Below are 27,395 nucleotides of genomic sequence, written 5' to 3' on the forward strand. Positions count from 1 at the left end.
ACCCAATAGAATTTCACAGATGCCTGGTTCCTTGATCTTCATAGGCCAATAGAGTGATTTTCCCAAAACATGATACTAGGAAACTCTAAAACATTATCACCTCTTCTCTACTCATTTACTCCTAACACATATACACCTCGCTTGCTCTACTTCTCAATGAATATAAAACCCATCCCACGACCGCATGCCGCTAATATTTGCAGCATATGGACCCAACAACACATCATCAATCTCGTTCGGGTGCATCCCCAGAAGCCCACCTCGCGCTGATATTTCCAGCATACGACCACACCTTTTCGGATTCCGCCCCCACGGGTTTCTTATCATGTTTTTTGTGATTGTTCCTGCTTGTGGACGAGGGCATCCTTCCTGGACTTCCACCTGCAGGAGAGGAACAGAAAGATGGGGTCGCAAAAGGAGAGCCGTAAGGTGTGTGCTTGATCGATAAGGGACTGGGAGACATCCTCTTCTGAATGGGAAGACAACCTAGACCTCCCCGGCTAAAGAGGGGCATTGACTCTACTGCAGCACATCTCTTGGTGGTGTCATCTACATATATGACATCGTCAATCCTTGCTATTATGTTAAAGGCAAGGCTCTCCATTACTCTTGAGTAGCTTTCGAGAATTGATTGGCCAACATCCTGCAAGATTACAAACCATTTCAAATATCAACCAATTTGGAAGAGCCCGTGCTCATATAGACAAGTCATCAAGCGGATGCATGAAGTCGCATGCATGCGATAATAAACTAACCTTCCACATCGTAAATGCTTAATTACAGGAAATTGCAATCTGAAGATGAGATCGCGATGAGCTAATATACCTTGTTATACTGGATCTTGTTCATATCCAATGCAGTCTGGGGAAGGCCAGGGAAGCGAAGCCTTAAGCTCTGCAGTAGGGTCTCTGCTCGTTCAGCTAGAAAATGATTTTTCTCACCATCAGCAACTAGCCCTTTAACCTTACCACCCCATGATGACTGCCTCGATTTTGTGCGGTTTATATGTTTCTTTTGGTCTTTCTGCCTCCAGACATGGACCGCCGCCTCAATCCTGTTAGCCACCTCCAAGGTGTGATGCTCAGACGATAAGTCGAGACAATCAAGCAGACATTCGGGGGAGAATTGCTCGGCAGTAATGTAGCGGTATATAATATGGCCCAGACAATCTTTTCCACTCTGCAAGGAGAGAAAGCTTATAGTCAAGCTAAACCACTGAGGAAAATTGAATATCTCTCTCTGTGCAACCTTCACTTCTGTATTATCAGCCCCTCTCCTTGTGCCTAATCTCTCTCTCCCTCACTGCACACTTCAGTTCTGTAGCATGGTCACTCTCCTCGCACCTAACTTATATGCAGGATGGATTCAGATTGGCAAATAAAGTTACAATGTCACATTAAGTGATTTTTAAGTGAAGCAAAGGACTAAAAGCTGATAAGAAATTATTTACTAGTAATATGCATTTGATATGGCTATAAGATCTAGTTATCGCACTAAAATAAGCAAAAACGTCCTCCCTTCCAGAACATTTACTAAAAGTAAACACAAGAAGAAAATGCACGTTTACTAGAGTATCTTATTCTATTAGTTAGTAGCTACACTGTGCTAGATAAATACGTAATGAAAACTCCTGGCCAAAAAGAAACAAAGAAAAAACTACTAGGGCCTTTAGTCCCAAACGTTGACAACAATGAACAAAAGATTCAATACATCAAAATTACCATAACGAAAAACAGGTGAAGTAACTGTCGTAGAAATTCTGTCATTCATAACATCCGAAGACCTTTCCCTTCACGTTTTAGCAATGTGGTAGTTGGACACCACCTTGAAAGAAATCAGATGCTCGAGGAACTAGAGCAACCGTGATGGCATTCTTATAGTGACCAAAATGAAAAGCAGGTCAAGTTAACTGTCATAGGAATTCTTTCGTTCGTAACACCTGAAAATCTTTTCCTTCAGGTTTTTTGCAACATGGAAGTTATATCCCAAATTCAAAGAAATCAGATGCTCAGGGAACTAGACCGACCATGACATATTCAATGAAGCGCATCATGTGTGGAGCAACAAAAGGCATTTTTACAGTTAGAAAAATGATTATTTCAAAATGCATAGGAAGTCCGACCCAAAAAAAAATCGCATAGGAAGAACGAGATGCAAATTATTACCAAGAAGAACCCATGGAACCATTAAGAGGGCATATATAATGGCCAGACACCGAGTTGCAAGGAAACAAGTTAGTCAAATGAAATGGCATTTAATGGAGAAACATATTGCAGCAGAGAAGGCAAAAAGTCATCCAGGTATTTGAGCAAAAATGTTACAAGCAACTCACTTCGGCACAACAGCCTTCCAGGGCTTTCCATCGTACTTTTAAGATTTGATTATTTATTGCCAAGCAGCAGCACAAAAAGGTTTACCATATGCATGTTAATGCACATGCCTATCACTTGGACAACAATATTGGCTAACAAATCAAAATAAATAAAATGAGCAAACACGTTTTGGACGGTCGAGTTTCGTTAAATGTTTGTCGCTCCAATAGGTAAAAGATAGTTGTACCTTGGGCAATGTTTCTAAGTATGCATTAGGAATCTCCATTTCAGCGAGTACACTGCTATTAATTGCCATAGCTGCCTTCAATATCTGATTCGCACAGTCCCTGCACTGCTGCAACCTCTTCCTAGCTTCATCAGATAATCCATTAGATGGCACTTTCGGGCAAGGCAACCACCATTTCTCTTCCTGTCTAATGGACGGCCTACCACTGGACATGCCAGACGAATTCTTATCATGGTCGTCACCATCGTCCATTAATATCCCACGATCAACATACCAAAATTCCGTCTCAGAGAACCCATCAAGCATGCCAGTTAACAATGCGTCGAGCTTCTTAAGAGCGGGGAGATTTATGTATAAATCAGAGCGAGGACGAGTTGCCATGACCTCATATGTGCCCCCACCCGGGAATTGTTGTATCGATGGCACAAGCTCCACAATGGAATCACTCACACATAAGAGCCATTCCATTTCTCTGTGCCACATCAATTTCTTCTGAGGTGCCAAAGGCTCTAGCCTCCATAATTCACCAAAGACAGTAGCTGCAATCCAGTCCAATATAGCTCTAAGCAAGAAGGATTTCTTAAACTGCGACGCACGCACGCATATCCTCCCTATAAAAATTGAACTACCCCGATAGAAAATTAAAAGTATTTAAGCAGGGAGTGTTACCAGAGAGATTGGTTATGGCGTTTGAGATGGCAAGAGCAGTGCACACTCCTTTACCGCCTCCAGACATGTCTTCTCCAAGAAGCAGCTTAGCAAATCTTTCCTTCATCATCTCAATTTCTGGAAGGCCGAAGAAAAATGAATAAAAGTCCAAATAACCAGCACCTAGGAAAAATCTGATGCAAGGAGCAACAAATTTCTGTTCTGGCCAGGTTACAAAAGAAATCATAAATTACGCAGACATCCCATAACCCCAGAATACTTAGAGAAATGCGAAAAAGAAAAGAGAAAAGACAGAGAGAATACTGCGAAAATACTGTAGGATGTCCAAAAGCCGCAAATCTTATCCTTAAACGGTTAAACCTTGTTCTCATTTTTCATCGCAAGGAACTCGCTAATCGGGAATATTTTGAGGCGCATTGTCGGAATTAGACGAGCAAACCACAAATTAAGCACTACAGGGCTAGCGTCCTTCACCTATTGACCAGCATTACCAAAAATATAAGCCGGAAACATTACCAGACAAATCACCATCCTTCTTCTCTCTCTTCTCGCCCCAAAGCACCACGTCTCTCCCTCCGATAACCGGCGCCATCACGGTCGCCGGGAAGCTGAAGTTCCAGGCGGCCGGGCGAGGAGACGAGGCCATGGAGCTCGACGCGCCTTCGCCGTCGAAGCGGTGGCAGGAGAAGCTGCTGCAGCTCTCGGACTCGCTGATGTCGGCGCTCAAGCTGTAGCTCCCGCAGCGCTCCTCGCTCTGCCGGTCGCAATCGTCGTCGGACGACGTGGCCGCCATTGTCGGGGAGATCTGTCGGCGACGGGGGGAGGGGTAGTAGATCTCAGTCGCGCATTCGCAGCGAGCGAGCGAGCGAGCGAGAGAGAGAGAGAGAGAAGCCGAAACACGTGAAACGGAACAGAAGCACGGAGAGAAAGTAGCTCGCGTGGTAATGATAGTGGGGACTGTGGAGTGAGCGATGGAGGAAAAAGCAGACAAAGCTCGCACACCTCTCTCTCTCTCTCTCTCTAAAAGTGTGAATGATTGTTGTTAATGGCGCTGCACTGTGCGAGGTTAGGTACTCTCTCTCTCTCTCTCTCGGCTGAAAGTTTACCGAAGAGAGAAAAAGCTAGTCACACCCCGCACTATCTCTCTAGAAATGCTTGTGCAAAATGGCCGTGGCGATGGACGGCGACGGTGACGGTCACGGAGGGGCGTGCGAGGGGCAAGAGGGAACGGCGTCTGCAGAGATTCGTCTCCGTTCTGCCTTCCGTTAGAGCAGGCTGGGAAAGCTGCCTCGCGCCCGACACGGCCCTTTTGCTTTGGGACCCGCTAAGAATATTGCTCTCTTCCTCTTTTTCGATTTTTCTTTTTTCCGTTTCTATTTAATATTCCTTTTTAATTTTTCGCGCCAGCCAACCGTTTGTGACGGAGTTAGTGATGTACTTTTTTTTTTTTGGTCATATAGTTAGTGATGTACTTGGAAACGTTTGATTTTCCTTTTTTTTTTTTTCTCGTGCAATGGGATCGCATTTGAGGAGAGATTATATTCCCGAAAAGGGAGGAGAGAGTTTACGAGAGACCAATGAAAGGAGTTGATTTTCATATCAATTTGCATCCTCGACCGTCAATTTTTTTTTTTTGAAAAAAATAATCAATTATATCGCTTGAAATAATTAATTGTCATGTATAATAATTTATGTCTAGATATTTTCACGGATAATAAAAAAAAATATTCATTTATTTTTATAAACAATACGATTAATGATTTTTAGAAAAACACTTTCCAAATCTTTCATCTTCTGCGAACTAAATGGGAGAACGGTGTGTTTTCTACCTCCTCCCCTCCTTGCTCCATTTGCTGTCAAATTCAATGGCTCCAAGATCTCAGCCAAGTTTGATGACCTTAAGCTTTGTCGTAAAGTCAAGGTCGAACCTCAGATTTGAGGGTTGTAGTTCCCCGCGGCGGTGTAAAGTCATAGCTCGAGCTTAAGCACTGAGAGAGAGAGAGATGTTGAGAGGTAGCGGTGTGGACCACAAAGGTAGTGAAATACAGTGTTGCAACTGGCCAGCGTTTTGTCTCGAGACGTAAAAATCGGGGATGGAAAGCTTAAATCAACGTCGGTAAAATCCGATAATGATGCGGATAAAATGTAGTCAATAGGGACGTTCCTGCAAACATTCCGCGTTGCGAAAGCTTCACCGCATTATTTGACGGTCGAGTCAATTGAATTTGATGACGGAATGATTTAGTTAGAAAATTAGCGAGAGTAAAACGACTCGATTAAATAAATTAAAAGTCGAAAAAAAATGCATCGACATAAAATATAATTCTGAAAACTTTTTTGTAAGCTCTCTGTGAATTTTCAGAGATGCAAGAATCAAATTCACTTGGATTCGCTCAACAGCGGATCACATGCAGGTAACTTGGCACTCAAAAGTAAACATTTGCAAATTTAACAATCTCACTGTCCTGTGACTCGAGTACACGAAAATTCCGAAGGATTCGAAACGAGAGGAATTCTAAACTGCCCCTACATTTTTTTCGCGAGAATTCCAATATGTATCCGCACGGGCAATCCCCAGGACCGCCGCAAGACACCCCCCCGTAGGCCTGCGGCTACGGCTGGTCGAGTGCGGCGGAGCTGTGCGACCCCGGTTATGCGTGCAAAAAGCGTCCGAGAAGCCAAAAAAGAAAGGAACAGCAACTCGCCGTCACGAGCCGTTCGGTTCGGTTCACGCAAGAATCTATGACACCAACAGTACTTTCACTGCGTCATCATCACCGCCATTATTGTTGTCGATCTCAATTTGCAGAAATTATTGCCCTTGTTGGCCTCATGATGCTGCCCCCCCCCCCCACCTTCGCCCAGGGCCTATCCATCCTGACCGTCCATCCGGACAGGGTGGGGACCACGATAATTTTTTCTCCCTAAACTACGCCAGCGGATCGGATGGGTTCGCCCGATTGATCATCTCGGAATAGGAAAAGTTTGACCAGCGCCGCCTGAGAATTAGTGTGTGATTAGTTGCGATTAATTTAATTGGAGACTTAGAAGGGAGGAATTGAAATCATGTCAACTGATTAGTAGCGATTAACCCTTAAAGAAGAGTATAAATGCTGACGGTTTTGAACGGCGTTTACGGGATTCTGGTTATTGATTTGTCCTTTTTTTTTTGGGGGGGGGTGGGGTTAGGAATATTAATAAGGGGTTGCTTTTTGGTCATGTTGATTCACGTCCCACGGTGTTGGCGCAAAAATGGATGAGAAAACTGGACCGGATTAACCTAGAATTGGATCGGATCGGGCGGGTTGGTCCGATCCTTGAGGGGGGCGGTCCGGTCTCCGACCCCAACAAACGGGATCGGTGATCGGGGGTCCTAATTTCCAGGTGGATGGGAACTGCCCGAACCGCTCGGACCGGATCACCCATAATATATATAATTATTTATATATAAATATATACAATTAAAAAAATGAAGTTTTCATTTGTTTTCAATGTTTATTTCTCAAGCCATTTCTATTGTTAGACTGTACATTATTGCGAGTTATCTCCAGAATGTTCTGCATATACGGCATGTCATTTGCCTGTCAACAATGATAGGAATTGTGAAAGAATTGAGTGGCAGTTCGGTTGGAATTGTGAAAGCATGTCCAAGTTGAATGCTAGTGAAACCACTTTACAATAATGGTTTATATCAATTTCTCTTTGAAACTTGGATAGCTCATCAATATTATGAATGCAGTCTATCCTATTTATTATTGTCTTTTCTAATGCATTGTGTGGTGAGTGTACATTGGCGTGTTCTTTCCAGAAATAAATGATTCAATCGGTTCATTTAATACGGTGGTAGCAATTTCTTACTGTTCATGCGTTTCAGTTGTTCATTTCAATGAGAAGTCCCGTATTTTGTTTCTGCACACTGCTTGGATGTGGAATTCGTTTAGTGAACAACATCACTATTAGTATGTCTTCGTCGGCTAGGTTTTTTCGATTCTGTCTTTTATATATCTCCATAGTGTCGGCGGATAGACCAATGCCATTGTTAAGTCTACCATTATGTATAGACGACTTCATAATGAAAGTGAGTAAACTAGACTAGAGTATTTTTTTATTCAATCAGAGGTATATATTGCAAATTAACATGCAATCAAAGCATGTGATATTTCGAGGGTTAGATTTTTATAAACAGTTGATATTAGTGATCCCATTGGGCCGGGGCCGGGATCGGACCAAATCGGTCGATCTTGGTCCGATCCGATCCTTGGTCTCGAAAATTTGGGGATCGGGACTCACGGTCCGATCCTTAGTTCCATACCGGGATCGGATCGGCTCGGACCATGCATATCCCTATGCGAAATGACGTTTTCGTTTCCCGTGGTCAAATTGACGATAGCTCGGAAGTTTACCATCGTTGCGTGGTTCGACGGCGTGATGCATTCCATCCTTGGAAATAATCGATTCGCAGAAGCGGTTCGAAGGCCATTTGACTACCGCTGGTTCAAATCCCTGTCGCTCCACGACCTCGGAAAATCCCAATTCAAGCGCCAAGTGTACCGGACAAGATCGCTCCGACTTCTACTTTTATTCATGTTTTGTGTAGATGCCGCAACAAGAGGCTCGTCTCAAATGAATAGTAATTATGGCTTAAATCGACCATTCAAGTCGGGAATATCGTATTCAAACATGCCTAAATTGTTACGTTCCGTCGATCGCACTTAGTTTCCATTCTTGTTCGCGTGTTATTATTCAATTTTATTGGCCATCCTATGTTCCAATAATGCGCGTACACGTGCATTGAGGACCGCATGTATATCTATAATCCATCAATATGCTTCAAGGTGTGTTTTCGTCTAGATTTCACATTAAATTCATCATTGGCTATACATAAAACGACCAAACACGCAAATCTTAAAGATAGGTAATTTTTTTTGGTAAGGACTTAAAGATAGGTAGTTGATAAACAGTTAGTCCATGAACCACGCGCATTTACCGAAGCGGCTCCTGCTACGAAAGGTACCGCTCGTAGGATCGATACTCGGTGGAAGAGCAATCGAAGTGTTGGCTTCCCGGGGAGCAGCGGGTCCGTTTACTTGATAACCGGCCTCGGAGAGCCTTTTAGAGCTCAGCTAACCCTATGGAGGAGGTCACACGTCCAATCGCCTCTTCCCATCACGATAAGGTGAGATGATGATGATGGAAACGGAAGGCGCTTGATCAAATCAGAGGCGGTTTGACCTCCTTCCCCCTCGTCGGACCCATCGTCATAAGACGAAAGGAAAAAGGAAAGAGAAGAGAAAAGGAACAACGATGTGCAAGAAAAGCGGACCGCGGATGAACGAGGTGTGCCCATGGATTTGTCTGGAAAGCGCTTGGTGGGGCGGCGGACCGGCAGGAAAAGATTCATTGCTTGGCGTTGACGGGGCGGGGCCTCTCTCCCACTCTCTCTGTGTCTATTAATAAAGCAGCGGCTTGACAGGAACCTCAAAAAAAACAAAGCAAAAACCAAACAACGGGGGACTGCTCCTGCCTTCCCACACACTCCTCCTTTCGCTGTTTCCTCTTTGTTCTTTTTCTTTAGGTCAAGTCATCGTTGTTGTCCGTGTCCCCCCGTTCCCCGCCTTGCCTTCCGACCACTGCCATCCTTTTTCCTCCGCTGGCGATCCGTATTTAGTTCATGTCTCTGCCAGGGTGATCGTGGGATAGTCTCGAGCTCGGGGTTTGATCCGGAGCCTCGGTAACAATTGGTGGGCTCCGTACCTAACCGCCGGAGGCTCAAATGCACCGACGCCGTTCTAACTTGCCCCGATCGTGCATTTGCAATTCTTTCGAACGACCGTTTGTGGATGCACACGGCGGGAGGATTTGTTATTCGGCCCGGGAGTTGCGACTTGTTTAATACGTAAAGGGTTCTGGCGCGATCTCAAAGCTCTCAAGCCCGAATGTGTAATTACACGATAATTAATATAAAAAAAAAAACTCTCCGAAAGCTTGCTCTTGGTGCATTCGCAAAAATTTCTGTGCCTCTATTCGGCACTTGCAACAAACTTTATCGAGAGAGCAATTTCTGCTTGCTCTCTCGACGTTCTACTAATGCGCATTATTACGATAACAAAGAGTGGCCCTAGTGATGTATTGTATCGGCTCGATAAAACATTCGTTCATGATCATTGATTTTGATATTAATTGTACTTATTGTTTTGTCACGTCGGACACTCGAGTGCTTCCCAAAGGATATCCCGCATCAACATTTTGCCCGCGAATTTGATCTAACAACATAGAATAAAAATGGAGAGTGGTGGATGTCAAGCGTCAAAGGTGACATGGCCAGCGTTAACATAGAATTTTTTTTTATAATTTTATAATATTCAATCTTTACTTGTTTATTATCTTTTTATTTATTTTTAAATGAGGCCTGGTGAGGGGCCATGAGCCCTCGCAACCACAAGCGAGCACCATTGAGGCCGTGGATCGGGAGGGAAATAAGAGAAAAATGAAAAAGAAAAGGGAGGAAAAAGGAAATAAATTAAAAAACTTAAGACTGAATTGACATGAATGCCGTAGGTTTATGACTTTCTCGTCATGTTCTCATTTTGTAAATGGGACACACGAAAAAGAAAAAGAAAAAAAAAAAACACTCACGAAACCCGATCCGGACCCCGAACCGATAGCGTGGGCCTCGGCCTTATGCGGATTCACTTCTTCAAGCCCGAGAATCGGAGGTCGGTGATTGATTGTTCTTCCGATGGGCAATTCGGCATCCAACTGGATCGTCACCGGGGATTGAAACCCACAGTCTCCGTGTCCGAAACGAAAACCCTCACTCCCAACTCTGGAAACTTCAATTCGATTCGATTTGATTTGGTTCTCTCTCTCGACGTCTTGAAGCGCCGGATAATCTCCGATTGAACCCCGATCGTTCCGAATCGGTCGACGATTCTCGAAAACATGCCGAAGAAGATGGGCGTCAACAGCAAGGCCGAGGAGGCTAGGGCTCGGAAGTCCGCCACGGAGGCCGAGCGCAAGACGCGCGAGTCGCGCGAGAAGGAGGAGCAGTACTGGCGCGAGGCCGAGGGCTCCAAGTCGCGCTCCTCCAAGAAGCGCGAGGAGGAGGCCGAGAAGCGGGCCGAGGCCTTGGCCCGCAAGGCCGAGGCGCGACGGCTGGCCGAGCAGGAGGAGAAGGACCTGGAGAAGTCGATGAGGAAGCCGGACAAGAAGGCGACCCGCGTGTCGGTCCCCGTGCCGAAGGTGACGGAGGCAGAGCTGCAGCGCAGGAGGGAGGAGGAGCAGGCCGAGATGGCGAGGAAGGCGGAGGAGGGGAAGCGGAGGCAGAGCAGGACCGCCGCGGAGGAGGAGTACGAGAGGATGGTGCTCGTGAGCAATACGAATCGGGACGATTCAGTCGTTGAAGCAAGGACGGTGGAGGATGCGATAGCGCAGATGACGGTTGCCGATAGCTTGCCTGTTGATAGGCATCCGGAGAGAAGACTCAAGGCTTCTTTCAAGGTGAGGTTAATTGAATCGAGTTGGTCGTTTTGTCTGAATATTGTTGGAAATAAACGCTTCTCATATGGTTGGCATCACGATGGCTCATGTTTCCGACAGTCGCCGTAGTTGTGCCGTAGACCGCTATCGACAACAACATTTGAGCCTTATTGAATACAGTCTGTTTCATGCATCCTAATATATCTGAACAAGCTCTGTGACTTTGATGGTTTTCTCTGTTTTGCGAAAATTTTATTTGAACTTCTTTCGCTGAAAGTTGTGCGCTCCGCACCTTTGCTTTATGGGAAGCCAGTGTTTGTATAGACTTGTTGCAAGAAGGCTTAAGATTGTAATGTTCGGAAGCCGAGGTAATGAATTTGATCCTGTGAATGTGAGAATAGGGAGGGTGTTGTCTGTAGATATTGCAAGCGACCTTTTGCACGGGTGCTTGCTTGGGCATCGACCGTATGTAGAAATGCCAAAGCAAAGCTTTTTTAGGATGCTTAATGAATTTGGATTAGGGTTACTGGTCAGTCTGGGCATTATGGGGCGGAAATAAAGCTCACAGTTTTTATGTGTTAAGAAAGTTGGGCAATGCTCTTCACAATGGCTTGGATTGAAGCTTTATCTTCCCTCTCTTCGCTTTGGTTATGTAATAGAAGATATTTTTGTAGTATTGACTGCTTAGTTCGTCATGCTGCGAAGTTTGAAGGTTCCTCTTGGAATGCTTTATGGTTATATTTTCTGGAACAGGTATTAGAGAGTTTGCATGTGCCGTATAGCTTAATTATTTTCCAAAGTTCTCTGAGATGGTTACGGGTTTCCACCGAAATGGTTATTATTGCTTTATATGATAAGTGGCTACTCACCTATAAAGAATAGAAAAACTAGGGCGTAATACTTTTTCTCATACTTAACTCTTTTGACCTAATCTTTTTCTCTTAAGTGAGTATCCTGTAATTTAGAGTAAGGTGCTGCAAACTTGTTGCTGGTTGTGATCTAGCCTGTGATTTCCTTAATATAAAGCAACTGGTTGGCTGTATAATGCCCATGTGCTTGGTGTCCTTTGGGGATTCTCATTTGACCGATCATCATTATCAGCAGAGAATCTTTGGTTGACATTTTTTATAGTTCGTGACGATTGCTCAGACGTCATTTTGTTACTTTTCCATGATGTATTCTACTAGAAGATTTTAGCTTCTGATGCATGAACTTTGGTTCTAGGTATAAATTTTACTGCCTTTCCTTCCTGTTTGTGGTCGGTTGATTATTGATATTTTATGCTACTTTTAGGCTTTTGAAGAAGCTGAGCTCCCGAAACTGAAGGAAGAGAAACCGGGTCTAACTCACAATCAATACAAAGACATGATATGGAAGCTCTGGAAGAAATCTCCTGATAATCCTCTTAATCAGGTCAGTTCACCGTTCTCCTGTAACACGCGTAATATTTATTTATGTTTTAATTGATGTGATTACCTATTTTTGGCTCTTCTATTCGTTGAAGAAATACAGTTAAAAGTACCGTTGGCTGGTTGATCTCTGCCATGAGTTATATTACAGCTCCTTAACGTTCAGAATTCTAATATTACAGTACCTCCCTTTCCCCTCCCGTCCCCTCCCCTCCTCATTGTTCTTCTGTATTAATAATTGCTTAAGAGTAAATTGAAATTTGAAATTGGAATTCAAGGTGGAGTTTCACAAGACATTTTAAGGAACAAAAGAAGATTTGCACATTCTGATTGGGAACTTAAAGGCTTTCATGTTTCTCTAAGAATGATCACTTTATGGTCCAACAGGTCAACCATTAAGGTTGGTTGGTGGATAGACACAGTTTTGACGAGATTGCTCTGAAATCCACTAGTGAAATGTTTATTTTTGGTTTTTATATGAGAAGATGGCTCATACATGACTTTCTATGTGCAGATTGCTGAGTGATTGCCGCTTATATTCAGCTTTTGATGGTAATGGGTTTTTGTAAACCTAATTGCTATCAACCGTTGTATCCTGATGGATGATTTGATCACGGTTCTCTATCCCCAGGGACTGGCAGAGTTGTATCTAAAACAATGTCTATTCACTATCCTCCATGAGCTCGTTATTCCCAGCATTTCTTGACTTGGTTTAGTATTCTCCATGCTGTGGTTCTTCTTTTTCACCTAGTAAATACTGTATATGCAAGAGACATTGCACTGGTTTGATTGCGAGTTGGTTACCCTCTTATTGTCTGAGCAAATGGCAAATGAAAGTTAGTCATACTCATTGCTGTGTATTGTACTGGGATACTTCCGCCCTGTTTCCTGTCATCCTGAATCTATTTACAGTGCTGTATTATGTAGTGCACTTGTGCTAGGAGCACCGAAGGACCATGTCTTGCTGGAACAATTGTCGCGAGGCACTTAAGTTTTACCGTGAGCCTTTTTTCTAATTTTTGCGAGTTCAGTGCCATGTGCATCTCCGCAGCATTCCTTGGTGGAGTTAGCCGTGGAAGTTGACCCTGCGATCCAGAGTCTGGGGAGGTCATAATCTATCCCGTTGGACTGTTTTGTCTCTGTTTTAAGGACATATTTAAATATAATATCGTTGCATGTGAGGCAACGCTGACTCTTCCCTAGCTCAGCATTCAATTGGCGAGGCTGTCGATATGATGGTCACATATGGCTAATTTCATCTTCATATGTAAACTGAACAAGCAGGTTTGGTGGATTGAAGGGTTTCTCTGTTGTTTCTTATACATAAAATGGTCACATGCTGCTTATTTCATCCTTACGAGCCAACACTGTTCTGCTAGGTTTTTTGGATCGGGAAACTGAATTTAGCTGTAAATCTTTTAATGGTATGAATTTAGTTTTGAACCTTTTGACTTATAGCCAATTCAGTCATTGTGATTAATTTGGGTTGGATATTACTAACGTGGACGGTGGATGGCTATGAGTATGTGGAATGAGCGATGTTGACGTGGATATTTTTTAATTATATTTTAATATTTTTTTTTTTTTTTTCCTGTCTTTTTCTTTTTCAAATTTCTCCGGTGGTTGGTGAGGGCCAGCCTTGTCGGACTTGGGTGGCGGTCAGCCTCGCCGGCCACTAGAGAAATCTAGAAAAAAGGATAGAAAAAAAAGGGAAAAAAAAGGAAAAAAAATAAAAAAATATTACAATATTATTGAAAAGTGTTCACGTCGGTGCTCATCGTGTCGGCGCCGATCGTGTCACATAGGTCGTTTGGCATTCACATTAGCAATATTCTATCATGCCACTATTCCTAAGAATGTCTTTTGCATCTTGTTCCAGGAAAGGGTGACCGAGAGAACGCGAGTCTGGAATGTCATGAACTATCACGGCAACTATCCAATCCACTTCCGCAGTTAAATTGGAACTGAAATCAAATCCTGGCGAGGCAAAGCATGGTTGAGCCAGTAGTGATGTAAATAGGAACTGATGTGCATGGTGGAAGAATTCTCCAGGAACCATGTTCATTCCATAGTTCTTCTTTCTTAAAAGAAACGACTTCTGTACACGTAAAACCATTTTCTTTCCTATAGCTCATGCATGAGCTAGTTGACTCTTTGTGGTCTCCATTAATTTGCAAGGGACCATACTACACGAGTCGACACGATGATGGCTGGACATGTAGACATTTAACTTAGCGGAGAAGCGGCGGTGGAATGCCTAGGCTAGGTTTCTCTAATTGGCGATCAGAAGTTGAGCACTGGCCGGAGAATGTCATCACTGCTGAGGACGAAAACTTCTAGGAGCAAAACCATCGTTGTCGGCATGGAATCAAATTAGACAGTTCCTTTCCCCGGGTTTATGTATCACAGAGACACAGGGAATCTTTCCTAGGTTTGTCATTGCTTGCAAAGTCGAGTCCTCAGGTCCTGCACGTAGTATTTAAGTTTGCATTCTTCTTTTATTAGTAACAGATTTGAGGCTACTAGAGAAGCCATAGACCTGATTGAAGATGATTAGAGAGGTCGACGGGACGAGCTCTTGCAAACTTAATTATTTCAATGGTTTAGCAGTCATCTGCAGATACGATCCTTTTGATTGCAGCAGATGATAACCTGAAAATTCTTCTAAAGGTACGGTTTTGTACCGATGTTAGCCGCGCTTGTCGTCCGAAAGAAAGTGCCGTGATAAGAACGTACCCAAGGTCTTATACTGCTCTCTCTTTTTCACATCCCGATTTCCCTTGTTGAGGTCATTCAAATATGTTCAATAACTCGATTCGACTGAATCTTCGCATACTGTTTGGGTTTTCCTTCCAGTTCTAACTTGAATGCAGGCTCCGCCGTGTATTCATCCACCCCCTTGGGTTTTCTTTCTTATCGATCGTTAGATAGACAAAGAACTCTTTCTGAAGACGGCACGGTGAAAATACATTTCCTGGTGAAGCAGAATACAAAATTTGTAACATAGATCGGCAATTTGTGCCTATAATATGCATGAATGCAAGAAACAGAACAATGGCCCGAACGGGCGATACAACTGTAGTGATGAACTGATGAGCACTATTTTTTTTTACGGTGGATGAATACGGGGAAAAAAGTCTTGGAGAGTCCATGGCGATTGCATCTTTGGCGATCAACAGGCGCTAACCAACTGAGAAAAGTTCATTGGAGTGACGTATCTCGGCCCGCCGGTGAAGAGAGTTACGGCCGCCAACTTTGAAGCTGTGTGTGTCGGGTGGTATAAATCCCAGAACAAGTACTCATGGCGCTTCAAGCAAAGACGTGCGTTCGGATCGCATATTCCTTCTGCATTCAATGCTCCTGATCCACAACATGCACTTTTCACATCCTTGAAGACTGCAAAATCCAAAAGAAAGGAAGATCGGCCTGTGACATTTCTCTTGAAGTCAGAGAATGACAGGTAAAAGTCTCACATGAAGATCGATATTCTAAGAGAATTCGATCCAATAACAAGCCGAGACGAAGTTATTATTTCTGAAAAATATGCAGAAGGGGTGGATAGACTTCATTCCACTTTACTTCAGTAAATGCTTCTTTTGTTTCATTGCTCCGATTAGTAATTTCTCGCCTGGCAAAATTGGGAAAAGAAAACTAGCAATCCATGGATGCAGGATTTGCAGAGTATCATACATGGAAGAGGGTTCACGTTAACATCGATGGTCATGTTGTATGCATTCCCGAGCGAGTACTTCATGCTCTCGTGCTCTGAACTGAGTTTCTTCAACATGGCTCTGAGTTGTGAATGGAAAGCTACCGCGAGTTCATTTAGGACCTCCAAACACTCCCCTGTACCACTGCGAACCCTCTGAGATGGACAACATCCTATCGGAGGCACGCTTATAATGCCAAACTTCCTCGCTCCGAGGCCCATTAGATTCTGCCACAGCAACAGGAGCAACGACTAATGAGTGCAGCGTTGCGATATAGGCAATGTTCGCTATATAAGGCTTTCAAATGTGCACGACATGCTTTTGTTTCAAAGTTGCTAAGCCTAAAACAGAGGGAAATGAGTGTTCCTATGTATTAAATATTAGAACCTAGGAAAAGGAATGATTAATCAACTTCAGGAGAATCTAGTAGAACCAACATAAGCAAACAAGTTCTCGGGCAAGCAGAATTTGAAAAGGAATGCCACCTTCAATTGATTTTCATAGGCCGATCCTAAAGTGGCAATGAACTCTTGCTTGGGCACTGTACTGTTTGAGTAATAGTAAAGGAAAATATCGTTGCTGCCAATGCTGATGAAGAAGAGAGACTTCGCAAGAAACTCCTCGGTCTCGGTAGGACCCATAATGGTAGCGATAGTATCACGAACTGTTGAGAACTGTTTTATCTGTTCCCCTAACGTGATCACGTTCCGCATCTTTTTATCCTAGGTGCCGGAGGGGCTGGTTGCTACCTGGGGAAAATATCCAGCAGATATATGAGGCAGAGTTGGAGGAACAAGAAGAGAGATAGTGGGTGGAGGATGGGAAAATGGGCCATACCCCCATTATGTCGAGAAGTCCGGAACCTCCTGAGGCAAAGTTTATGCCGTTTAAACTGTGCCGCTTCAGGGCCTTTGTACTGTTAAGAGAGAGGAAGGGCGGTGGACTCCGCCTGTGCCCCAGTAGCTTTGCTGTTCAATGGAAATCCATCAGAAAATAGGACTCAGATGAGAATTTACAGGATTCAATGCTGACATAAATTCACTAAGATGAGCACAAGCTGTGTTGGTTTTAGCCGGTCAGGGACAAGTGTAGACTATGTTGTCCATTCAGACTTGGTAACGTAGGAAATGAAGCTCTTGTTGTTAGTAGGGACCGGGAAGAGAGAGATTTGGTTTATCATAATGTACCAAGGAAATCGGCGCTGTTGAAGCCATTGGAGAACCTTCCGGTGGCTCTCGAATGCGGGAAGTCGATTCCATTGGGAGGGAAGTTGGCTCTTGCATTACTGCCGGGCAAGAAACTATTAGTCCCGACATCAGCAGTCGAGTCGCCTAATATGAATACCGCAGGCTTCTCTTCACTGGCCGAGCCACACTCCAGGGTTAGAAACACGGCGAACAGTAACAGCACTGCCATACCACCTTTCTTTGCCATGATCAGTTCAACAAATTTTGATTCCAGTACTTTTTTTTGATGAATTTCTAATCAAGAATGTACTACACAAGTAATTAAATGAATAAAGAACCAAGCAGACCTTAAAGATCTTCAGCAATTTATAGGCAAGTAATAAGCAAGAGATTCGGGGAATGGTACAAGAAAGTGCCGGTAAGGCGGTCGCTCTCGTCAACGGGAAAATCTTCTAAACATAACGCGTCTCATTGGGCGGATTCACCCAAATGCCTAACTAGTGCCGTATCAAATGTAAACCATAATGACCAAGTCGCCCTTTGTCTCTTCTGAATCGGGTTTACCGATAAGGATGAGATGCTCAATGACAAGGAGTAAATACTTTTGACAAAAAGCATTAGAAGATGATTATGATAACAATTTCTTCATTGTCATTAATTAACAAAGAGCCTAATTTGTCTTTGTGGTTCGAGAGTTAGCTTTGCCTCAGTGAGACTCGGTCAATACTGCATTTTTTTAAGTCTGAAGTTCTGTTGCATAGTCTGTGGACTCGGCCATTGAGTTTCCAATGGTGCAGCCAACCCCCGTATGGAATTCATCATATCTCCAGAGAATATACGCAGCATTTGTCAAGCAAGTACTCTTCATGAATCAAAATCCTGATGTGGCAGATCAAAGGACACTATGTAACATTCCTGAGTTCTCAGCATAGCTGGAAATATTTCGAAGGCCTCGGGCAGTTCTGTAATCAGGCTACCGAGTATCAAGGACGGCTTCTTCAGCCGGGCTAGTTTATTTCTGCAATCAACATACACACATCAATCTAATTTATGCAAATCTTTAGATCGCCAACGGTCCGTGAATTGTCGAGTGAAGGAAAGATGATTTCTGTATCAAAACTGTAAAGAAATACACCACTTGTCTGTGTCTAGCTTATTGGTTAAGCAACAGGAATTGATCGTAGAGTGCTTGCGAAACAGATTCAGTCTTTCGAAACAAAGAATCGGACCCAAGTAAGGGTTGTTTTATGTTTACTTCCAATAGATATGTGTTCTGCATCTCTATGCAGCATCCTGTTCATAGAGGCCTTGTGCTTTTGCCGCGAGCCCTTCCACAGAGAAGAGCGTTCTTCGGAATTGGGTACTCGTCCCTCACGGACTTGGACGGCGTGTAGACTCGCAAATAGAATTGTTGCCCAAGGTACTGCCGTGCCCAGAACTCCGTCCTCATGTTCCACATTCCCACGTTATCGAGCGCTAAGTAGATTGCTGTCCATGATTTGGGATAGACCTGCAACAAGAGACTTGAGTCGTTCATTTCAAAGCCAATGTATCATGATTCTAATAGCAATTGTTACTTGGAGTTCTGGGTATAACCTGTGTGGTGCAGCGAGAAATCGCGTCCCGGAGATTGTATTCATTACGACTCGCCGGTGTCCATCGTCCACCATCCATTCTGCAAGTTCAATATTCGTACCTGTGAACCCTGTGAAATTACTTAGACATGACTAGGTACTTGAAATTAAGTAGTCAAGACTCTTACCCAACAACCCAGAAAGCATAGCCATTGAGATGCCAACTCTGGACAATGTCCTCATGATTCTCAAAGACGACCTCGACAAAGGCTCTATAGTCCGCCCCCATCACCGACGTATCGAGATACAAATTCTTGGCAGTCGGACGGTCGGAGATGCTTCCGACCCTGAAGACGCCGCTGATGTTGAAGTAGTCGGCCAGCTTGAGGGGCGTGTCGGCGGGGACAAAAGACACGCCGTTGACTCCATATCTCTGCTTGCCATTGATCGGAGCAGCTGAGCTCACCAGCTTGATAGTCCTAGTGATGTTTATCAGTCCATAGTGGTAAGAGCCTTGCGGGTTCGGCCGCGGCCCGCTCGCCGTCAGATTAGTCCTAGGAAGATAATGCGAATTGCGACGAGTCAAAGCAAAGTGATGAACGAAAAAAGATCGCCAGAAACACTCGGATTGAATTTGTGTGGTATTACTTCCTAGATTAATGGAAAGTGGCAGGAGTTCTTAAAAATTTGGAGTTAAACACGTTTGCTAGGATGTGCCTTAAAACACGAGTCACTGCTCATACTAGTACTTTCCCAATCCATCAAGGAGAATGCTGATGTAGGGTTCATGTAGTGCTGACGTGGCGTACAACTAGATGCCACGTCACTGGATGCAACGCGAGCAGTAACGCTAGGTGGTGGCCACGTCAGCATCTAGTCGAAAAATTGATCGGATTCCACTTAAAGCGCATCATTAGTGAAGAATTATCTTTTAGCAAATGATCGATTCAAAATTAAAATCGGATGATCTAATTGCGGACATGAAAAAAAAAATGGACTCGTGAATTTTTCTATTTACCTAATGGTGCGGGCTTGGTTGAGGGACCAATCAATTTGGGTGGTGGGCCCTCCGGGGATGGGCCCGGACACGGGGCTGGCCGAGTTGGCGTAGCGGAGGAGGGCGGTGGAGGTGAGGACCTTGGTCGTGAACCGGGTCGAGACGGCGATGTAGTAGTCCCGAGCCGGTTGGTCGGCGGTGACGAGGACGGAGTAGGACTGGCCGACGTGGACGTCGAGGGAGGAGTAAGCGGCCTGCACGGTGTGGGTCCCCTCCACCTCCACCAGCTTCATCTCGTGCCCTTGGATTCGGAAGTTCAGCGTGTTCTGGAGCCCCACGTTCGATATTCGCAACCTATACGTCTTTCCTGCATTTACGCACATAAAATTACATAGGTGAATTTCATGTAATAGAATGTACAACACTACGAGCACATAATAATCATCGTACTTCTCTTGGTTTTCTTCGCGAATTGAATTTAATCATCGTCCATAATGTTTTTTTTTTCTTTCGATAATTCGAGAAAATTGACCAGAAATTGATATAGCTTGGAACTTCGTTGAAGATTGAAGGGGATGATTAGTGATCATTGATGAGACTATACCTTGCTCAACCGTGAAGGAAGCACCGTTGGGTCCACGGCCATTGATGAGAATTCCATCTGGGAAATAAAGCCTATGGCCACCATCCAAAATGGCCTTCAATTTCTGAAACAAGGAAAAAAAAATGGAAAACGAATTAATAAATCAACATTTTTTCTCACAAGATCAATGTGAAAACAAATTTTGATTAATTACCGTGTGACTAGCCTTGTACCAATCTCCAATGAGGATGGTGTAATCGCCGGCGGGCTCCTCGAACGGGACGGGGATCATTGGCCTGCTGAGGATCCTGATGCCTCCGAAACCGCCGGCTGCCTTGTGGAAGGCCAGGGACGGGAAATAAAAGAAGCTGCCGATCTGGTCTTTCACTTGCAAGATGTAGGTGAAGTTCTTCCCGGGAGGGATCGGGCAAGTGGTTCCCTGCACTCCGTCTTCGTACGAGTTCTTCCTCTGCTGGACTCCGTTCCTATCGACATGTCGTTTTCGCCATGTTAAGTCCAGTCGAATTAGTAGAAAGAATCGCGCGAATAACCAACTCATGGCTAGCTTGTCACATCGATTGTTGGTCTGTCGGATAAAAATAATATCGAGCTGCAGGAATGATTCATTCCAAACTCTCTAGCATCTTACTGCATGTGAACTGTACGGTGCTACTAGCCCATCAACTCATTCCATGAACTGTTATATAATTTCAGGAATCAAGATCCATTTCGATAAGCTTTTTTCGAAGTAAAAGTGAACTCTCTAGCTTCTAATGCACTGTTACATTATCCGTTTCGTCGTTCTAATTTCAAAGATTTTTCGATCAAAAGCCAGGTGGAGAAATATATGTTCATCAATCTTGTTATCACACTAAGCCGAAAGAAGACTGACAGCTGATGAGCGAGCTTAACATTCATCTTCTTTACCATCTTTGATGAGCCCAAATCCGATAACCCGATATAGCAAGTTCTGAAGCTACGGACTTCGCCAGTGAAGGAAAAGAGAGAGAGAGAGAGAGAGAGAGAACGGAACGCCACTGAGTTTTTTTTTTACTCACCATGTCAAGAGAAAAGGCTCGGGCAAGCTGTTATGGACATTGATGATGAGATTGTCGTTCGTGACCGAGTATACGTCTGGCCCTGGGAATTGCCCATTTATCAGAATCCCCTGCAACACATTGAACGGGAAGCATGTTCAACAAAAAGTGCAGGAAAACCTTAAAGCCAGAGTCGGCAACATGGATTCACGGAACCTGCTGGCGAACGCCGAGAGGATAGATGTCGCCGTACGTTACGTTCCAGTCGAAGAACCTGTAGGGATCCTCTGCGGTTACGGTACTATCCATGCCCACTACGAGGAAGAAGAAGGCAAGAACTCGCCATCTGTAATACTCCCCCTCCTTTAACTTCATCTTTACAGGACCAAGTGATCCAAAAACGGAGACGGGTTTGCACAGATCGCGCAGAAAAAAATAATAAAGAGAATGGGCAGAAGACTGTTCTGTACAGAATCGAGATTTGACGTGGGCTTGCGTGATAGCCAGCGGTAACCGAAAGAGGACGTAGTTATGATCCCGGCATGAATGACAAGAGAGAGAAGCAAGAGAATAAATATCAGGAATCAGTGAAGATCATCAGAGCGAAAACAACACTTGTTTCATCCCCTCCGGTGGGACGGTCTGTCTTTATAGAATAAGTTGACAAATGAAAGCAACTCCAGTCAAGAACCAAGCAAACGCGTAAACCTAAGAAGCCTCTTTCTCTTTCTCTCTATCTCTCTCTGGAGCTTAACTTGCATGTAGCTGGATGCATGCGAGCGAGCGATCGAGCGAGGGAGGCCCGTGATTTCCGACGCGACACACGGAATCCCCATGTGTTGCTTTTGTCTGAACTTATGAAACGGGGGAGGAGGGATCACTGACTGACCATCAACGGCCGCGATCGAGTCTCCGGGGTGGGACCCCTCGTATTGGGTGTCGACGGCTGTGACCGTGGGGCACGTAATGAGAGTGGGGCGAGGGGGAGGTGGGTGACGGCTCGAACCGGTCAAACATTAAACGCGGAAAGCAATCGAAACGACATCCTCTCGTTCTCATGCCTTTCTAGTGATTTGGGCAGGAATCAACCTCGATCATTGTCTGAAAAGGCGCTTTCTCGAAGGACAGCGTTTCCCGCTGTCACTTGTTTTTTAATCGATTGGTTAGGGCAATGATTTTTGACCCAATGAAAGGTTAATTAGATCACGAGGTTGTCGTTCTCACACTGGAATGAGCCGAATCGGAAAGTTCCACCCGGGGGGGAGGTTGTGGTTTGTCTTGCAAAATGCGCTCAAGAGTCAAGACCATCGCGCGAAAGGCACTCCTCGGCTAATTTTCCCTCCACTTTTTCCGTCCTGCAAGGCAAAGCCGCTTTTCGATTGGCCGGAAGCGAGCAATTCGCATCGGCCATTGGAGAAGAAATGAGTTGCTTTGCCTCCCAAAGACGGCGTATCGTGGAATTGTTAGGGATACCGATAAATTGAATGGATGATATCTTTTTCATTTAGAGGTTGAATCGGTCGTCGAAAAAAGAATTAAGCAAAAAATTAGGATATATTATTTCAACTAAAGGCCTGAAGTGCCGTCGTTATTTCAAAAAAAGACATAATCAATGGTATTTTCATTTATATTTATATTTTTTCCATGTTTTATTATTTTTTTTCCTCTTCATCCTCATCGGTGGCCGTGGACTGGGTGGTCTCGTCGATCATAGGCAAGGGCTAGCCTCTCCAGATCGGGCTACCCTTCCCTATGGTTGCAAGGGCGGCTTTAGCCAGATCGGACTAGGGCTCGCCTTATTCCGCCTAGGCGAGGGTTGACCTTGCCTGTGGCCGGTAAGGCCATCCAGCCCTCACCAATGGCCCAACCACGGGCGAAGATGAAGGGGAAAAAAGGAAAGAAAAAGAAAAAAAAATTAAAAATTTTAAAAGATGAAAATACCCTTGGTTAGACCCTTTTTTGATACAAAGAGAGCACTTCAAGCCCTTATTTTTTAAATAAGGTCCACTTCCGTGCTTATTTGAGAAAATGAGGGTATTTCGAGTTCTTAATTAGAATTTTTCCTTGTTGTAACAATTTGTCTTGTTATATGGAATTTGTTTTGTTTTGAAATTGTTTGGGATTTTTCATGGTTTGCAATTGGCCACGTTGTTTCTCTCTTATAGTTTTGTGGAAATGGATAAAATTTTACTTTGAAAAAAATACCGAAGATTAATATGAGGCAGAAAAGTTCCTTTCACACTAATAGATCTATAATGTTAAACTAGAAGAGAAATTAGTGCATCAAATTCATATTAACTTAGATATGGGTACAATCTCCTGTAGATTAATATTGCAATGACTTCAAAATGTTTAAGACTAAATTGATATAATCGAAAAGTTTAGGACTAAATTAACGAACCGTCAAAAGGTTTGGAATTAAATTGGCACGATTGAAAGGTTTAGGCTCGAATTGGCCACCATACAATAAGTTTAAGCCTTTTTGAACAATTATCCTTCTTGAAATGTGTTAGTCCAGAAATGGGGTTTAACCTAGAAGGTGAAACGAGACCAAAAAACATATACATCTTTCACCAAAAAGTTGACTAAAACATATACATCTTTCACCAAAAAGTTGACTAAAACATATACATCTTTCACCAAAAAGTTGACTCTAGTTCTTTATGGGTATTGTAAGATACGATGGCTTCTTATTCCACAACAACGAAAGCACTTTTTCAACCTTTTATATATTAGGAGATTTCACTTGAAAAATAAATTGTTCCATACTAATAATGAATTCGGGTCCATAAACATGGGTTCCAAACTTTCAATGCACGAGATCATTTAGAACTTACCAATGAGGCCCTATTGATTAGTATTACATAGAAAAAGTCAATTCTAGACACGTTGATATTGGACGGGAAATTGGAAGTAAATAGAAAGACGTACTTTAGAAATGAAGGTACTAAAATGGTAAAGGTGCGAAGAAGATGGAAAGACCGACAATAGAATTTCGTTAGTTTTAAGTGTCTGGAAAACAATATTTACTGCGGGCATTTGTAGCCCACTAGGCACTAACTACATGCAAGCAGTTACTACTCTAAATAACGTTACAAACTGCACATTCCGTGAGACTCCTAACATGCTTTTTGCATGTTGATAATCACTATCCATAAGAAACTACAGACTTCTAAGACCGCTAAGACACTCAACCGTCACTTGGCACTTGATGCGTCCATTTGCGTCCTTGATCACCGCTAGAGGTGTCAAGTGGGTGGGACGGGTCGGGTCGGGTTGGGGTTGGGGTTGGGTCAAATATGGTCCGACCCATATTAACTCATTTAACCCGTTTTGATCCATATTTATCCAATGCAAATTCAATAACCCATACCCGACCCGTATTTCTTAAACAATTCTATATTAAACCAAATCATACTAGATAAAAAAAATGATATTTAACTAAATCATACAGTACAAATTTTGTGAAAGTTTTTTTTATTATATATATTTTAAATTTTGTAATTTTATAAAATGTTTATAATTTCGCGACAAAAAAATGTTTTAAAATTTTATTTTATTTTATCTTTCATTTTTCTTCTTTTATCTTTTTTTTTTTTTTTCTCCTTCCTCCTCCCTCTTTCGTCCGCAACCTCCCTCCTCCGTCCGCCGGTATTCGGGGCTTTGGTGACGGCGGGAAGCTCGGCAACCGGCCGCTTCCCGGCGAGGCTCACTCGATTTAGGCCGGCAACTCGACGCTAGATCCCGACGAGCCTCGAGCTCGCCCGATGTTGGTGAGCTCGAGGCTCACTTGATTCCAACCGGCAACTCAAGGCCGGATCCCGAGAAGCCTCGAGCTCGCCCGGATTGGATCCCGTATGGTGACTTGAGCTCCCCTAGGCTCGTACGCTTAGGCCGAGCTTCGGCTTGCCTAGATCGGCCGCGCCTCGAGCTCGCTAGCGCTTGGTCGAACCTTGAGGCTCGCTAGATCTCGGCCAGCCAAGCTCACCCTAGGCTCGCCGATAGCCGTCACCGGCCCTTGGCAGAGCCTTGAGGCTTGCTAGATCTCGCCCGGTCGAGCTCTCCCTAGGCTCGCCGGTAGCCGTCGCCGGCCGGTGGCGGCCAACGCAGGAGAAAAAAGAAAAAGAAAAAAGAAAAAGAAAAATTAATATTATAATAAAATATTAAAAGTTCGATTTTTTTTTGAAATATTTATAAAATTTATTTATAACTCTCTTAAGATAGGTGTTTTACTTGACCAATTTATGATCCATTTAGAACCCATTAGATTTTTAAATAACCCACTTATGACCCATTTAAGCACTTAAGTTATCCTATTTTTGACCCACCACCATCAAATATGGATTGAATATGGGTTCTAGACCCATTTTGCCACCTCTAATCACCGCATCCTCATTTCTCACGTTCAATACTTGGCAAATTTTAAAGTTATCGACCATCCACAGGCGTCGTCGCTCGGCCATGGCGTTCATCGATTACCCCTCGTTGTTGTCGACGATTTTTTCAGAATAATTGTCAATTTTTGTTCGTCCCTCGAGCTCATTGATCCACAATAATATTTAATTGACCGACGAAGTCTCGTTACTTATCGATTATAAAGAGCTAGCTATTTTTTGGTTTGCAACAAAATGAAATGAATAGTTCCTTCGGTTCTTTTCTTTTTATGTTCTAGAGTCGATTCGAGGGCCTTGGTGAGCGCGATCCTTCTTGATCGTGTGATCCTTGTTGATCTGTTGCCTAGGTCTTGATGAACTCAACCCCGAGAGTCCAAGTAAGGTTGCCTATGCGATTGGATTGGATTGGATTGGATTGGATGGGGTTACCTTATCTTCAACCTGTGTTTTCCAGTAGGACACCGCAAGTGACGTGGCGCTCCCTCCCACTCCCACTCTAATCCCCGCCCTTTCGCCACCACTCGCCACCACCCGTCTCCGCCTCCCTCCTCCTCCTTTTCGTCCATGGATGCTCTCTTCATCAACTCCTCTCTCTCTCGCCTCAAACTCACCCCTAAGCCATCTCTCCACCCTCCTTTTTCTCACTCTCTCTCCCTCAAATCCTCCTCCCCGGGACCCAAGTTCACCACAACCGTCACTTTCGCCGTACAAAACCAAGAGACCCAAAAGCCTCCCACCTTCTTCCAAGACCAGATCATCGCCGACGGCGGCGAAGACGAATCCTACGGCGAAGTCGACAGGATCATCGGCAGCCGCGCCGCCCTCGCGGATGGCGGGCCGGGCATGGAGTACCTTATCCAGTGGAAGGACGGCCACGACCCTTCGTGGGTCCCCTCCGCGGCCATCGCCGCTGACGTCGTCGCAGAGTACGAGTCCCCCTGGTGGACGGCCGCCAAGAAGGCCGACGAATCCGCCCTCCGCAGCCTTCTCGAGGCCGACGGGGACTTCCGCGACGTCGACGCTGTAGACGCCGACGGCCGGACCGCCCTCCTCTTCGTGTCGGGCCTCGGCTCGGAGCCCTGCGTGCAGCTCCTCGCCGAGGCCGGCGCCGACCTCGACCGCCGCGACGGCAGCGGGGGGCTGACTGCGCTCCACATGGCGGCCGGCTACGTGAGGGCCGGGGTGGTGAAACTGCTGGTGGAGCTGGGCGCGGAGCCGGAGGCCGAGGACGACCGGGGGCGCACGCCGCTGGACCTGGCGCGGGAGGTCCTGAAGGCGACCCCTCCGGTGCAGTTCGCGAGGAGGCTGGGGCTGGAAGGGGTGATTCGGGAACTGGAGAGCGCGGTGTTCGAGTACGCGGAGGTGCAGGAGATCATGGAGAGGAGGGGGAAGGGGAAGAACGTGGAGTATCTGGTGAAGTGGAAGGACGGCGGGGAGAACGAGTGGGTGAGCGCGAGGTTCGTGGCGGAGGATCTGGCCAGGGACTACGAGGCGGGGCTGGAGTACGCGGTGGCAGAGGCCGTGGTGGGGAAGCGCGTGGGGGACGACGCGGGGCTGGAGTACCTTGTGAAATGGGCGGACATGGAGGACGTCACGTGGGAGCCGGAGGAGAACGTGGACCCCGAGCTGGTGGCGGAGTTCGAGGCGGCCCAAGGAGGGAACGGGAGTGGGCCCAATTGAGGGGAGTTTGGGCCCCATTCTTTTTTTTTCTTGTTTTGTCATTTTTTAGAGTTTGATTTTGTGTCGTGCAGAAGACGAATGGGATGTTTCTCTGATTCTTACTGTTGACCGAGTTAA

The 27,395-nt window shown here is 44.8% G+C and overlaps 5 protein-coding genes across 5 annotated transcripts; 2 read left to right on the top strand and 3 right to left on the bottom strand.

Moving 5' to 3' along the window:
• Positions 1-11: 11 nt before the first annotated feature.
• Positions 12-4,307, bottom strand: LOC115735818 (rop guanine nucleotide exchange factor 1). Its single transcript, XM_030667239.2, has 5 exons — positions 3,745-4,307; positions 3,229-3,345; positions 2,560-3,098; positions 826-1,179; positions 12-643 (listed from the first exon to the last, which is right to left on the bottom strand). The coding sequence occupies exons 1-5, from the start codon at positions 4,019-4,021 to the stop codon at positions 227-229; spliced, it is 1,704 nt and encodes a 567-aa protein (XP_030523099.1). The 5' UTR covers positions 4,022-4,307; the 3' UTR covers positions 12-226.
• Positions 4,308-10,016: 5,709 nt separating this feature from the next.
• Positions 10,017-12,962, top strand: LOC115735781 (coiled-coil domain-containing protein 124). The gene is made up of 3 exons (XM_030667176.2): positions 10,017-10,728; positions 12,001-12,120; positions 12,631-12,962. Exons 1-3 carry the CDS (start codon positions 10,171-10,173, stop codon positions 12,640-12,642), a joined length of 690 nt encoding a protein of 229 aa, XP_030523036.1. The 5' UTR covers positions 10,017-10,170; the 3' UTR covers positions 12,643-12,962.
• Positions 12,963-14,345: 1,383 nt separating this feature from the next.
• On the bottom strand, positions 14,346-17,860 carry LOC115735729 (GDSL esterase/lipase At4g28780-like). The gene is made up of 5 exons (XM_048272396.1): positions 17,014-17,860; positions 16,664-16,794; positions 16,312-16,575; positions 15,807-16,053; positions 14,346-15,512 (listed from the first exon to the last, which is right to left on the bottom strand). The coding sequence occupies exons 3-5, from the start codon at positions 16,537-16,539 to the stop codon at positions 15,289-15,291; spliced, it is 699 nt and encodes a 232-aa protein (XP_048128353.1). The 5' UTR covers positions 16,540-16,575; positions 16,664-16,794; positions 17,014-17,860; the 3' UTR covers positions 14,346-15,288.
• A 134-nt stretch (positions 17,861-17,994) lies between these two features.
• On the bottom strand, positions 17,995-21,608 carry LOC115735778 (L-ascorbate oxidase homolog). The gene is made up of 8 exons (XM_030667173.2): positions 21,421-21,608; positions 21,226-21,335; positions 20,382-20,652; positions 20,189-20,291; positions 19,606-19,951; positions 18,776-19,141; positions 18,610-18,688; positions 17,995-18,523 (listed from the first exon to the last, which is right to left on the bottom strand). Exons 1-8 carry the CDS (start codon positions 21,577-21,579, stop codon positions 18,311-18,313), a joined length of 1,647 nt encoding a protein of 548 aa, XP_030523033.1. The 5' UTR covers positions 21,580-21,608; the 3' UTR covers positions 17,995-18,310.
• A 4,359-nt stretch (positions 21,609-25,967) lies between these two features.
• LOC115735779 (signal recognition particle 43 kDa protein, chloroplastic) lies at positions 25,968-27,388 on the top strand. The gene has a single exon (XM_030667174.2). The coding sequence runs from the start codon at positions 26,163-26,165 to the stop codon at positions 27,276-27,278; it is 1,116 nt and encodes a 371-aa protein (XP_030523034.1). The 5' UTR covers positions 25,968-26,162; the 3' UTR covers positions 27,279-27,388.
• The last annotated feature ends 7 nt before the right edge of the window (positions 27,389-27,395 follow it).

Source organism: Rhodamnia argentea, chromosome 11 (assembly GCF_020921035.1).
Source record: "Rhodamnia argentea isolate NSW1041297 chromosome 11, ASM2092103v1, whole genome shotgun sequence".
In the NCBI taxonomy this organism is placed as follows: domain Eukaryota; kingdom Viridiplantae; phylum Streptophyta; class Magnoliopsida; order Myrtales; family Myrtaceae; genus Rhodamnia; species Rhodamnia argentea.

Excerpts from the sequence above, each read along its gene's own strand:
- LOC115735778 (XM_030667173.2), bottom strand. The coding sequence starts at position 21,579 with ATGAAGTTAAAGGAGGGGGAGTATTACAGATGGCGAGTTCTTGCCTTC. Across the intron at positions 19,952-20,188 it reads TTCCTTCACGGTTGAGCAAG|GAAAGACGTATAGGTTGCGA; the intron begins GTATAGTCTCAT and ends GCGTAAATGCAG. Across the intron at positions 19,142-19,605 it reads AACCAAGCCCGCACCATTAG|GACTAATCTGACGGCGAGCG; the intron begins GTAAATAGAAAA and ends TTATCTTCCTAG.
- LOC115735818 (XM_030667239.2), bottom strand. The coding sequence starts at position 4,021 with ATGGCGGCCACGTCGTCCGACGACGATTGCGACCGGCAGAGCGAGGAG. Across the intron at positions 3,346-3,744 it reads GAAGGATGGTGATTTGTCTG|AAATTGAGATGATGAAGGAA; the intron begins GTAATGTTTCCG and ends TCGGCCTTCCAG. Across the intron at positions 3,099-3,228 it reads CGCCATAACCAATCTCTCTG|CTACTGTCTTTGGTGAATTA; the intron begins GTAACACTCCCT and ends ACTGGATTGCAG.
- LOC115735729 (XM_048272396.1), bottom strand. The coding sequence starts at position 16,539 with ATGCGGAACGTGATCACGTTAGGGGAACAGATAAAACAGTTCTCAACA. Across the intron at positions 16,054-16,311 it reads CCTATGAAAATCAATTGAAG|AATCTAATGGGCCTCGGAGC; the intron begins GTGGCATTCCTT and ends TTGCTGTGGCAG. Across the intron at positions 15,513-15,806 it reads TAACGTGAACCCTCTTCCAT|TCTTCAAGGATGTGAAAAGT; the intron begins GTATGATACTCT and ends TGGATTTTGCAG.
- LOC115735781 (XM_030667176.2), top strand. The coding sequence starts at position 10,171 with ATGCCGAAGAAGATGGGCGTCAACAGCAAGGCCGAGGAGGCTAGGGCT. Across the intron at positions 10,729-12,000 it reads GACTCAAGGCTTCTTTCAAG|GCTTTTGAAGAAGCTGAGCT; the intron begins GTGAGGTTAATT and ends TGCTACTTTTAG.
- LOC115735779 (XM_030667174.2), top strand. The coding sequence starts at position 26,163 with ATGGATGCTCTCTTCATCAACTCCTCTCTCTCTCGCCTCAAACTCACC.